General features: G+C 47.9%; 1 protein-coding gene across 5 annotated transcripts in view; it reads left to right on the forward strand.

Moving 5' to 3' along the window:
• The window catches only part of MYO9B (myosin IXB), a 55,218-nt gene extending 43,762 nt beyond the window's left edge, over positions 1-11,456 (forward strand). For 2 of the 5 annotated variants that reach the window (XM_059719674.1, XM_059719673.1), the window contains exons 28-41: positions 421-519; positions 1,119-1,295; positions 1,772-1,813; positions 2,970-3,081; positions 3,786-3,859; positions 4,132-4,324; positions 4,639-4,767; positions 5,145-5,250; positions 6,240-6,371; positions 7,719-7,842; positions 9,310-9,357; positions 9,841-9,983; positions 10,278-10,405; positions 10,554-11,456. In XM_059719674.1, coding sequence (XP_059575657.1) covers positions 421-519; positions 1,119-1,295; positions 1,772-1,813; positions 2,970-3,081; positions 3,786-3,859; positions 4,132-4,324; positions 4,639-4,767; positions 5,145-5,250; positions 6,240-6,371; positions 7,719-7,842; positions 9,310-9,357; positions 9,841-9,983; positions 10,278-10,405; positions 10,554-11,005 — 1,959 coding nt within the window. In that variant the 3' untranslated portion in view covers positions 11,006-11,456. Of the gene's footprint in view, positions 1-420; positions 520-1,118; positions 1,296-1,771; positions 1,814-2,969; positions 3,082-3,785; positions 3,860-4,131; positions 4,325-4,638; positions 4,768-5,144; positions 5,251-6,239; positions 6,372-6,969; positions 7,332-7,718; positions 7,843-9,309; positions 9,358-9,840; positions 9,984-10,277; positions 10,418-10,553 lie in introns of those variants that run through there. The other 3 variants (XM_059719676.1, XM_059719675.1, XM_059719677.1) reach the window with 3 other exon arrangements.
• The last annotated feature ends 1,773 nt before the right edge of the window (positions 11,457-13,229 follow it).

A 13,229-nucleotide genomic window follows, 5' to 3' on the forward strand; every position in this document is an offset into this window, starting at 1 on the left:
CACCAAATTAGTTTTTCCTCTGTCCTGAGGTGCTTGATGCACATAGATCGAATCTGTTTGGCTCAGTTCTGTCCCAGGCAGCATTACCGTGCTGCTGCGTGCATCCCTCCTGAACCGACAGTTGTGTAGCTTTGTTTGCATGGTGCTTTGCTTAGAGGCAGGAACTACTTACCCCACCCGCAGTGTTGCAGTAAAGTGCGCACAAGAATGGTTCATTTGCCTTTTGAAAACCCATTGGGAGCAGAAGGGCAGTGATTGGGGAAGGAGGGAGAAATTAGGTAACAGTTGTACTACTTTGACAGCAGCTCCTTACTTCTGCAGAAGTGTCTGGTCTGGTTTGGCCAAATGGCTAATGGCTTAATATAGACTGTACATTTTCACCTTAAATATGTTTTTGTGACAAAGATTATTGCCTTTCAGATAAATGACTTGCACTCTCAGAAGTCTGCTATTGAATGCTTGTTTTTCAAAGCCACAGACAAGTTTAGAGGAAACATCAAAACCATGTACTCTGTTCCTGTAAGTAAAGCTCTGTGAGATATTCACATTGGTTTTGGAGGCAACAAACAGTAGCTTGGCAAAAGAGGGGGAGGTTAAGTGTATTTTTTTAGCTCTCCTTATTAGTTTTGCCTTTGGCCAGGCTCTTACAAGAGCTAAGCAGGAATTGAAAAAAAGTAATCAAATATTTCAGTATTTTTATTTCAGCAAAGAAATTTGAGTGCAGCTGCCAAATCCTGCAGACGCTGCTCATGAGAAGAGACGCCTCTTTGTTTACCTGTTAAATATGCACTCTTGCAGATGGTCGCCTGTCTTCCTTGTCCTCACTCTGTGTCCGTGGCTGCATGAGTTGCTACAGAAGAATGCAGAGTGCTTTCCCACGTTCCCTGCCCTCGCTTTGCCTCTTCTATTTCCCCTTCCCTCACATAGCACACTTTTCTGACTCTGCTTTGTGATGCATTATCTTCAGCTAGAATTGTGAGTGTACTCTCTCACACCTGATTTGTCAAAATAGGCCATAAAACTGTATCCAAAATTGTATCAACAATATCAGAAGAGAAGAACAATCCATTGTATTAAACTGGTTGTTCATATTTGACTAATGCCTTTATTTTCTCTAGAATGGAAAAATCCATGTTGGCTATAAAGACCTGATGGAAAACTATCAGCTTCTAGTTGTAAATCTGGCAAAAGAGATGGAAGAGAAAGAAGTCAAGCTAGTTTTAAATATCTTCCAATCCCTTCTTGATGAGTTTTCCCGGGAATACTTCAAAAAAGAGGAGTCTGAGCAGCACAAGGTATGCTACAGTCAACCATTGTATAGCCACGCTGTGTGAGAGAAGTTACTTTAAACGCTAGAAAACTAGAACCACATTTATTCCAACCGTTGCCACGAGGAAGCTATGGGACTTCAGAACATTTTTCCACAGAAGTTTTGTTCTTTTGGAAACGTTTTTCACCATATTAGTGAAAATCCCCCACACAACAGATTTTAGGGGCTTTAGAGAAGTCTTACCTTGGTCCACGATGGTCATTTTGTTGTTTTTTTTAAGATTCTGAAACAGTAACAGCGAGAAGCTGTTCGGACGGTGCCGCAGCTCCGGTTGCTGCTCGGGAGACGGCTTGCTGAGCTCTGACAGGGACCTCGTGCAGCTGCCTCGGGGAATGGGCCATAGGGGATCTTAAACGAGGGTGGTGCTGGAGTGGGGGCTGTGAGGTTCAGTGGTGAGAGGAATCCTTAAAGACAAATACAGGGTTTTTTATTCTGTTGCAGCAAAGCAAAGCGCAGAAGAAGAAACGGAAACAAGAGCGTGCAGTGAGTATTATTTTTGTTGTAAAAGGCAGGACTCCCCCAGCCTGGGTTGGGGTCCCATCCTACTAAGTGCTGTATGGGGAAAACCCTTCCCCAGAGTGCTGACCCCACTGACTCTACACTGAAATGATACTTGGTTTGCAAAATAAACTAACTGTTAATCTCTTAACTGCATCATGTTGCTGCTTTTGTCTGTAATCGTGTAGCAGAGTGCAGAACCATTTCCTGGAATGGGCTCACTTTATTCAGTCATTATGGGGTTGTCTACACAGAACCAGTTGTGAAACCTAATCCAAATTAGCTGCAAGTGTGAACTTAAAGAAATTAACAAAGATGTTCATTATTTAATGGTGACTTCAGTGTGGAATAAGTTTGTGGCTGATTTGCTCTGTGCTTTAACTTGAATGTGTGGCATGGAGGTCCCTGATGCCCAGCTGCCCACACACCATGGACAGGTCTGCAGCTGGGAGGTCTTGACCCTGGCTGCCTGCTTCTATCCAGCTGCAGGCATGCCTTTTAAATGTACGGTTACGCAGGGAGCCTGGCACTGGAAACTGGCTCCCCAACACTAGGCTTCCCATGCACCTGCAGTCGGTCAGTTTTTGGGTTCTGGGATAAAACCTGACACGTCAATCTTGCAACTAAATTAACATCTAAACAATTAAACACTTTGCATAACTGTGCTAGGAAGCTGTACGTTAAGGGGTGTGGATGCTCGTGCTTGATGCGCAAGCTGATTGTTCTCTGGGTTCGACCACTTTATCTAAAGTTGTGTGCTTAAAGTTTTCACCGCTGGCACAGAAGCATTTGGCACTGGCTTTTGGTTGAAGTGAGTTGCTGTCCAGGCAGGCGGCCTGGTATCCCTAAACACATCTAGTTCACCTGTGAAAATCTTTTCTAGGATACAAAATATGCAAAATGTTTAAAGGACAAGTGACTGATCAGTGTTGGCAAGCTCTAGCTTCCATGTGACTGGATTAAAGTTACTCTCCAGTAAATGTCACGGTTATTGAAGTGAGCCAGCTCGCTCCCTTGGGCTAGAAGAACATCTGGGTATAGGTATGGGACTGGCAGAGGAAATTGTGAAAGAAGACGTATACCATGGTAGCAGCCTGTCTTTATAAACAGAGAGCGATTCACTTCTCTCCCTCCTTCCCAGATTGAGGAGCACAATGGCCACGTGTTCATGAGCTACCAAGTGAGCATTCGGCAGTCGTGTGAGCAGTGCTCGTCCTACATTTGGCCCATGGAGAAGGCCTGTCTCTGCAGCAGTAAGTGAAGTGCCTTGTTGCTCTGCTTCGGCTTCAGAAAGGCCCGAGTCCTTGCAACTGTGGCTGGCGCAGACAAGCAGGGCTTAACAGGCAGCTGGTTGGACTGGAGGCAAAGGCAGGCAGAGCCTTATGCAGTGAGAGGGCAGGTACAAGCAGCTGTCACAGTAGGAAGTAGCAATTCTTTCCAGCCGCTTCAATGGAGCAACAGCCGTGCTTTAAATGCAACTGCTTGTTGCTTTTGCTTTTGTGGCAAAAGGTTGTGTGGTGAGGGGGATTTAGGTGAAATAAGAAAGGAAACCTACCACTTCCATGTAGCCATGGTCTATCCAGCCAGTGCTGCCATGAAGCTGAGAGTGATTTGCCATGTCTCTTACAAAGATGAAGGGGTTGTGTAGGCTGCAGGCCTATAAGTGACTGTAGTACAGTGTTGAGGTAACTTGGTTAGCTTTAAACTAGTTAACTCAAGATGTGGGAGCACCCACATCTCAGCACAACCTCATGTTTGCTGACAAGTCAGGGCAAATTATCAGTTAAATTAGAGCCCTCTGTACACATGCTTCAGTCAACTGCAGTGCTGGCATGCCCCAAGGCACAATTTGGAAAGCACTCTGCGTATAGCTTATTCGAACTAAACAACAAGCGAGAGAAAATTCAGCATTTGAATCTGCTTTGGTCTGTTTGTAACACTCCTCTCTTCTCTGTAGGTTGCAAGTTGGCTTGTCACAAGAAATGTGTGTCCAAAATTCAGAGCAGCTGTACATCCGGTTTTGGAAGAAAGGTGAGAGCTCTTCCGCCTTTAGAATGCACTCACGTAATGTGCTAGAAAAGTTGATACCGAAGACGGTCTGAACAACTGCAACTTCACAGTGTTACCGTCCAGGCAGCGTGCCTGCCATGGGGCCTCCTGCAACTAAAAGTTAGCAGAGAGCCTGGAGTAAAGCGTTCAGCTTTCATGTCTCAGAGCCAGGTGTAGCAGGAGACAATAACTTAAGTGAATTTGGTAGCTTGGAAATTGGGATCCAAGTCACGCTTGTACCGTATCAATTCTAGAATGACCAAGATGCAGAATCGCGTCACTTTGGGGTTTGTGTGAGTTCCTTAACCAGCGATAAGAATTCAGTCCCCGTGGTCCTGGAGAAACTGCTAGAATATGTGGAGATGCATGGCCTCTACACAGAAGGCATCTACAGGAAATCTGGGTCAGCGAATCGCATAAAGGAGCTGAAGCAGTTACTGGAGTCAGGTCAGAGATGGTGTTATCAGTCGTTTCTGGCTCCGTGCACAGCGTGCTGCTGCCTTGCCCGTCTCAGAGCATCTGTAACTCACTCTTTCACATCAGAAAAGCTTCCCAGTGACAGCGTCTGCACTGTGGAGCCTGGTGTACAGTTCTGTAGCTGTCATCGGCTACTGCACGCTCTGACATACCTACCCCAGTTGCTGTACGGGCTCTGTGAGTACAGATGCAGCAGCGCTGGAATCCTTTCAGAGCTCCCAACTTTGAAAGTCGATTCTGCCTGTTTGAGGAATCAAACATCTAAATGTGCTAACTCTTTTCAGATCCAAATTCAGTGAAACTGGAGAATTTTCCCATTCATACTATCACTGGGATCTTGAAGCAGTGGCTGCGGGAGTTACCAGATCCCCTCATGACGTTTGCGCAGTACAGTGACTTCCTCCGAGCAGTAGGTAGGTTTGTAATCACTTGGAAGAGTTCGCTGTGTTGTTTACCATACTGGAGGACTCGGTGCCCCAGCACCAACCGTGTTTGCTAGAAGGTGTCGACCCTAAATTGGGATTAGAAAGTGTCTTTCTCTAGCGTTTCTGATGTGACCTCAGTACTCCATTCCCGTTCTTCAGACCGGGGGTGTCTAGGCTAGACTTTCTGGAGACAGCTGAACTATTACGTACAAAAGTACGAACGGCTCTGCCGCCTAGCTACACTCTTACTTTCTGTGCAGTGATTACTTTTGCTCAGAGCCTCAAAGGACAATCAGTGGGAGCTTTGGGCAGCAGAACTTTTGTGAGCTCTGAATTAAATCCTGTGTTCTTATCTCCTTATGCAGAACTGCCAGAAAAGCAGGAGCAGCTCTGTGCCATTTACAGCGTCCTTGACCAGCTTCCACAAGCCAATCACAACACGTTGGAGCGACTTGTCTTCCACCTGGTCAAGTAATTGAATTTTCTGTCTTATTTAGTGCTAATTCCATTTTCCCATGTCATTTTTCCAGTGACTCTTAGGGAAGTCATGTAAACTGAAGGTATGACTATTCACCAAAGGCATGATGAATTTATCTTGCAAGCTTCCTGACAGCCTGACACTTCTGGGGTGGTCTGGGCAGGATTTAACTGTTGTCCTGTAAAATTGACACAAGGATGAGGGAGTTTAGTATTGGCAATTGGTTTGGGTTTTTTGTATATAAAATGGCAGTTTGCTCTTGCACTCATGTGCGTACTCGCACGTCCTAAAGGAGTGGTTTTGATGGTCTTGTCTTCGATATTAGACTCTTGGTTCAGGACCTCTTGACAGTGTTCCTTCCTGGGACCTCCGAGGGACGGCTTCTTGTGCGCTTGTCCCAGAGAGCTTTGGTTTTACTGAAGAAGCTTCACTGAAGAAGGCTGTCAGCAAACTTTTGAATTTCTTTTGCTTTGTCCTCCCACCACTTTTTTCACTTTTTAAAAAAACTGTTCTTGCGGGGTCTCAGCATTAATGTGGTGATAAGTGTCTTGCTTCTGTGAATATCCACTGGTGAAGATGCTGGTGTAGCTGAATGACAAGCATTATAAGCACTAAGTGCTTGTAGCATCCTGGCGTTGAGGTGGAAAGTGCCAATAGGGCACAGGTTGGAAAGGCTGTGCTTGCCAAAGGATCCTAGAGTCCTAAAAATAATGATATCTGACTTTACAGGTAAGGTGCAACTGGCTTGCTAAGCAGGGCTTATCCAGGCTATCTCAGTCTTTGGATTACGTTCTCTTGCACTCTGTTTTGTGCAACAAGATGTAAACTTAACTCATTTCCCAGGACTTTCTGCATGTAGTGAATCATTCTGGGAATTACCCCCTAACCATCTTGTTGCTACACTTGGGAAAAGTTTGATCGGATTGTTTCTAGCAAAATGTGCTGAGAAATATTCACTTTTGTTCCATGCATTGAATTTCAGGGTGGCCCTGATAGAAGATATAAACCGCATGTCACCTAACGCTCTGGCTATCATCTTTGCTCCATGCCTCTTGCGCTGCCCTGATAATTCAGACCCTCTAACCAGCATGAAGGACGTCTCAAAGACAACAATGTGAGTGTCAGATAGTTTGCTTTGGGATCTATCTGTGGTCAGTGTGTAGTGTGGGAAATGCCCTTCCAGCCCTGCGTGGACAAGTGCACCTCCTGTTTCTTGCATTTCACTATCCCCTTGAATGAACTATCTTCCAGCCCTGTAAACAAGGTGGTTTTGGTGGACTGAGAAATTGCCACGGTCCAAGTTCCCATCTTGACTGGGCCCCCGAATTTGTGTCCTTACTCAAGCCCTTCATCTGTCTCAGTTTCTCGGCATGTAAAATGGGATGACACTCTTGTTCTTGAGACACATGCAAGGTTAGTGTACAGCATTTTGTACACATACGTGCTCATTTGTATCGTGCATCAAAAGTAATGAAAGCTGCATTGGGGCAAGGCCTTGCGTCTTGTTCTGCACAAGGAGCCCTGACTGGAGCATCAAGGCGTTGCTGTGTAACATTAGTGCTAGTCAGCACTTACTGCTTTTATTGGTTTTGTGAGTGGGGTCCTGGGTGGGTGGGGATACAACAGCATATTTGTATAGGATAAAAATCATGATTATGCATTTGTGTATAAATGTTGTGTTGAGAAAAGAACCACTATTTTGATTGTAATAGGGGCAGGAACAAACCTGTACGTTTTACATCTGCCTGGGAGCCCATCAGCCTTTATCTTGAATCTTTCCTTGAGTTGGGAGTTCTGCCCATGCCGTCTGTGCCGACTACTAATAGGCCTTCCGGATTCACTGCAGCTTCTCTAGCTTTCCAAGTGCTTATGACCTTTGCTGTGTCAGATCGCCCTTTGAGCAGCCTCCATCTATTTAAACAAAGAGCCAGAGGAGAAATTAAAGAAGTATTTGAAAAATGATGAAGTGACAGCTTTTTCCAACTTCTGATTCGGTCTGCTTTTCCCGTGGGGCCGTAGAGGTGGAGAAGGGCAGTTTCGGGAGCGTTCTGTGCCGGAGCAGGGAGGACAGCAGGTAGAGACAATGGAAATAGGTGGCAGGCTGGGTGATGTTTGTTCATTTACCATTGTTGCATGGAGACAGTGTGTGAGGTTTGGGTTCTCCCAGTGAGAACGTGCATCATTTTGTGTAGCACTGTTTTGTGATTGTGGTCGGTTTTGCTTGCCTGCATAGCCTCTTCCCCTTGTATCACGCAGCACCGCTTCTGTAAAGAATTCCTCTGGAGAGCTGGCTTTGAGGGACCCATCCCCATGTCCGTCTGACATCCCTGACCTGGATTTAGTCACTGACAGTGTTAACGATACATCCACATGTTGGTGATGCTTCTCATCCCCATAGCTGTCCATAGGACGTGTCTGCTTGGAGACAAGTTTCTGAATAAACTTCTGCTCTTTCATGCAGGTGTGTGGAGTTGCTAATAAAAGAGCAGTTGAGAAAGTACAAGATAAAAATGGCTGAGATTAATCAGCTGGAAGCAGCCGAGAGCCTTGCGTTCCGTCGGCTTTCGCTGCTTCGACAAAACACGGTAAGTACTGCGGCAAGCCCCAGGGCCTCGCATCCCAGCAGGCAGACCCCGGTGGGGGTGCTGAGCCCAGCACTTTATTAGGAACTAATTGTGCTGCCACATGGGAGTCTGGGTTTAGGGACATGAACAGAGAGTACCTCCTGGACGTGTGGTGACTTCTGAAGAGCATCTAGGTTCCCGCCCAGTGCCTCCTCTAGCCGGAATATGAACTTGGTGAGCTTGTTCCACAGCAAAAGGAGTCCTTCGTTCCAGGGGCTGTGGTGGTTCTCTTGTTTCGGGTGTCCTCTGCAGAGGCTATGTTGCGTGTCTCGAGCTTTCTAGATTAGCTAACTGTGCAAAGGCATCACGTGATCAAAGCCTCTTTGGGGCTGAAGATGTCTTAAAATGCATATAGTACATAGATCTGTTGTCTTTCTGTGAGTTAGTGGGTGAAACAAATTGCCCACTTTAGGAACTGTTTGCCTGAATAGCCTTGGACAACTCAAGTGTCTCCTTGGACTCGGTCACCCCTTCTCTTAAACTGGGGAGTTGGTATTTGCCTGCCTTTTGGTTTGCCAGAGGAGCTTTGAAATACAGAGAATGAAGGCGTTGTAGTGGAAGAGGTGCGTCTTACACTGCTGACTCCAGACCCAGTGCTCGCACCTCCTGGCTAAGGAGGCAGTATGGGAAGGGTGGTGGGACAAGGATTGCATTACCATATCCTGCTTCTCTGTACTAAGTAGTGTGTGATCTGGATCAAATCCTGCCGAAATACTCCTAGTCTGACTTCATGAATGAGTGCTCATTGCTAGATGGAACTTGCGCTGTGATTTTCGCCATACTTCCTCAGCCTGGTCATCCCATAGATCAATTGATCTTTTTTTTTTTTTTTTTTAAAGGAAGGTCATATTAAGGCCCTGCCCTTTTAAATTTGTATTATGAACCTCTTGTTTGGATGCTAAGCGGCACTAGGCAAGTAGGTTTTAAGCTGCATGTCCACTTTTAAGAAGGATGTAAGATGTCCGACAGCTGAGGAATGAGATTCTCCATGTGGACCTCAGTATTGACTTTTGTACGACTATTTGCTGATTCAGAAGCTGCTGTAGCTGTTCTGCAAACCCTAGAAATCTAACCAGGAGTGAGGATTTTACAACAGGAACAGCTAAATATCACTGGTGGACAAGAAAAACTTAAAAAGCTGGTTGATTTGACATTGGCAATGAGCTGTTTTACAAGGTTAAAATATACTGAGCTGAGTGAAAGGATTGTGATGACGACTTCCATGTAGCTGTATGCTTGGGTAGATTGTTCGTTCCATAAAGCCTTTAATATTTTGTGATTTATCTGGTTTGAAATTGCATAACAGCAAAAATACTTAACAGCTAGACGTGCTGTGAATCTATATAGTTTTAATGAAATTTTTCTGATCAGAAAAACAGCTTTCTGCAATTACCTGCCATAGTGAATTTGGTCTTCGTCTTTCTTTAGCTCTGGCCTGTAAAACTTGGGTTTTCTTCTCCTTCTGAGGGGGTACTGGTATGTACAATACCTGACGGGTTCTCCGTGCATGGTTACTTCTCTTGTGGCACTGCTGCATGACTGGGAACTTGCTTGGTTGAAAAGGCACTTAAAACAATCCAGACCGCGTGCACCCAATACACCCTTTCCCTACCTGCATGTACAGCTGTTTCCCTGCTTGTCAGAAGTTCTAAATGGTTCATATTGGTTTTAATTGACTCTCAAAACGAAATACCAGTAAATGAGGGCAAATTGAGTTTCTAATAGAGGATGCTGAAACAAATCCGGTGAATAAATGTTTCATGAGAAATTCAACTACTCTTTGCCCTATCTAAATCTGTGTCTGAAATGGGTAACTAAGAACTCTTTTCCACTTCTGTTGGAGTCCTTCACGTGCCATCTCCCCCGCCCTCTGCCTCTTAGACCCAATGCACTATCCGGAGTAGAGCGTAGCTTTATCTTGCGCCTGATCGAGAAATATGACGCGGTTATCTCTTACAGAATAAAAGCCCCCAGCCTAAGGGAAATGACGACAATAATTTTCCTGAGCTGGGCTCACTTCAGGAGGAAGAGGAAGCATCTGATGCTGAGAAGCGAGAAAAGGAGATTTTGATTGAACGCATCCAATCAATTAAGGAGGAAAAGTGAGTCCCAGTTTTCCATTCCTGATTAAATCCATTTAGCTCTGCAGCTTGTTCCTTGTGCCTTAAGAGGTAGCATAACACGCTGCTTTAATGTTGTAGGGCAATATCAAAATGACTTAATTATTTAGTCAAGTCTTTAGGAAGTTGGAAAGAGAAAGTAAGAGGTTAACAGGTAAAGACAAATACTTTGAAATATAGGTTGTTAAGGTGGAGATTTAGCTGTTCATGTCAGTGGGTTTGGTACATATTGAAAGTCTTTGCCTTTCTGGAGTGCTAGTGTGTGCGTGTTTGCAGGGAAGACATAACTTACCGATTACCTGAGCTTGACCAGCGATGCTCTGATGAGGAAAACGTGGACTCGGAGACCTCGGCAAGCACGGAAAGCCTGCTGGGCGACCGAGCAGGGAGGCTGGATGCCGAAGGTCAGTATTAAGGTAGTACGTGCTTTCTTATCTTCTACATCCCCTCACCCCTGTCCTGCAGCCTGACATCTGCTTAAAACTGGTAGTCTCCACTTGTGTGTTAAAACCGTGCGTCTTACCATCAAAGTGCCTTGTCCTTTCTCTGAAGGAGCTGCTCCGTCTGGATTCCAGAGCCGTGACCAGAGCCTCGGCGTGCTCACCAGAGACTCTAGCAGAGCGCCTGGTCTTTCTCTTCCATTGGCCTCCTCACACTCCTCTCCTGCCTCCTTGGCTACAAGACACAGATCATCTTCGATGCTGGTCAGCATGAAACTACCGCGCCGAAATCCAGTAATGCCAACAGCAAATATAAGACTTCCTCCTGGGATCCTCAAGCTGACAGAATCCCGGGGCAGGACTTCAGTTACGGATGCGTCTCAACTCATGGTGAGACGGAGGGAGCGGCCAGCAAGGCGACCTGATAAGATCCACTCTGTGTACGTTGCACAAGGGTCGGCTGTGGCCCAGGCTCAGGAATCTGTGGATGAATATGAACCAACAGCAAAAGTGAAGCGGCGGTTTTCGGACCCTTACTCGCATGTGCCACCTATGCCCGAGTGAAATATTTCAGACGCCCGATTCTTATGTTGAAGGTTGACTGCAGCTCCGGCACCATCCCTCGAGGGCCGTGAAGGGGCGCACGTGTCCTTGTGGTTGGGGAGCTGCCGGCCGGGCCCTTCGCAGCAGGCCCAGGTCGAGCGGAGCTGCTCATAGCAAACGATATTCTGCTCTTTGTAAGACATCTAAATTAAAAGGAACTGCAGAAGAAGTAGGATCTTAAATCTGCTTTAAGTAAAGTGCATGGAACTGAGCCTGTCGGAGGAAAGCGTGGCCCTGTGGGCCCTGGTAGGACCAGAGGGGAGCGGGGGAACCTGGGGCCTTGCTCTGCACCGGTTATGTTTCTACGACAGCTTCCTTGGCAGTTTGCGGACTTTCTGATGTTGTAATCGCCTTCACTGAGGCCAGAAGTATATCGACACGTTGATGAATACATTGCACTTTTTAAACCCGGTCATGTGCAGTCGTGCTCACTCATGCTGCTGTGCCAGTGCCAGCCTTTTCCCCGGGGAACGCTTGGTGCCGAGTACAAGCGGGTCCCCGTCGCTCTGCCCCTCCCGCCACGTGCAGGAAGGGGCTGGGGCGGGGGGTTTCCACGGGGCAGGGGCTCGGACCCCTCCGCCTGCCCCCATGGCAGGCCATTGTGTGGAGACAGGGGTCTGGGACTGGGGCGGGGCACTGGGCCGGGGTCCCCGCAGGCCCCACCCCACAGCAGAAAGATGGCAGCTCGCCAGTGACATGCGGCTGGTTCCAGCACAGCCGGGCCCCGCGGCGATGGCAGGACGCATCTGGAGCTGAACCTGGTGCGGCTGCTGAGCCGCCGCGAGGCACTGGTGGCTGAGCGCTGCCACCCGGGCGAGTGGGGGCTGGGGCCGGGGCCGGGGCCAGGAGCGGTGCACCCCGCTGGTGGGCACCACGCGTTTGAGGGGTTTGGGTGGGGGCTGAAGCTGTCGCTTCGGCTCGCGGCTGCTCCTGCCCTTGTCGCGTAGGCGTGAGCACGCCCGGGCCGCGGTGGCTGCCCGTTCCCTGCCCCAGACCCAGGGTCACTTCGTGGGGCCTCGCTCTCTTGGGCCAGCTGTGTTGCTCGGCTGCCCGTGCCACCGGGCACATCCCGCCCGCTCCCTGGCCCCTGGATGCACGTCTCCACTGGACAGCCGAGCTGGGAACCCGGTGACCGGCCGCATCCGCCTCCCAGGAGGTGCTGCCCAAGGTGCCCAGCTCTGACCACTGCCCCCTCGCACCCCGTTGCCTCTCCCAGAAGGACTTGTCGTAGCAGCAGACTTTCTGCCCGTAGCTCTGACAATCGGGCAGCCGGGTGACAGCCATCCAGTCCGGCCTGCTGTAGACCACAGGGCCCTCGTCGGTCTGAAAATGATGTTGTCTGAAACGTGCACCTGCTCCTGTTACTACTCGCACACAAAACCGCTCTTGGGAACATTACCAGGTTTTGGTTTGCCCTGCATTGGCGGCACGTCGCGGTCAGACGGGTCGTCCTGTGTAGGCTGATGCCCAGGGGTTCAGTGTGGAGGTGGAAGGGGGAGAAACGCCCTTAATACTGGCAGATAACAGTCTGGCAAGGGGATGTGGAGGCACCTGTAACTGCTTCTCACTTGGGTTTAATGAGTCCAATCCAAAACTCATCATTTAAAACAGTCTCTGTTGCTGGAGATGTATTTCTGGTTCTGGGAGGGAATGCTTTGTCAGCCAGCTAACGTGTGGAGCACCTTACAGTTCAGCATTATCTGGCCTTGCTCGTTTCTTTGGGCTCCACAGAAGTGGCATGGGTAAAGTTAGGCTTCTGGATCTCGCAGTGAGGATCTGTTTGTTGCCCAGAAGTGTGCTCTTCATGCAGGTTGCAGATTCTGCAGTCTGCACATGCAAGTGGTGCAGCTTAACGTCACACAAATGACTTGTGTTTACACACGTTTGTTGGGCCTTTAGAAGCATCATTAGATCACGTTTAGTTAAAGGGAAGCTCTCATCAATTGAGGGTCAGCCTGCATAGCCCTCAGAATCTGTCACTGCTTCCACTTGCTGCCCACACTTGTGAAAGTTTTGCTTGTTTTGGGGGTTTTTCTCTCCAGTACGTAGGTGCTCTTGAAGAGATGCTTCTTGAACTAAAGAAACACTCCCGGTGAGAGCTCTCTAACCAGACACAGCTTATCTTACATGGTTTTTAAGTTAGTTTGGTACCTGCGAAACATGGAGCCCAGGACGCTGGAGTTGC

This window comes from Alligator mississippiensis, chromosome 16, assembly GCF_030867095.1.
Source record: "Alligator mississippiensis isolate rAllMis1 chromosome 16, rAllMis1, whole genome shotgun sequence".
In the NCBI taxonomy this organism is placed as follows: Eukaryota; Metazoa; Chordata; order Crocodylia; family Alligatoridae; genus Alligator; species Alligator mississippiensis.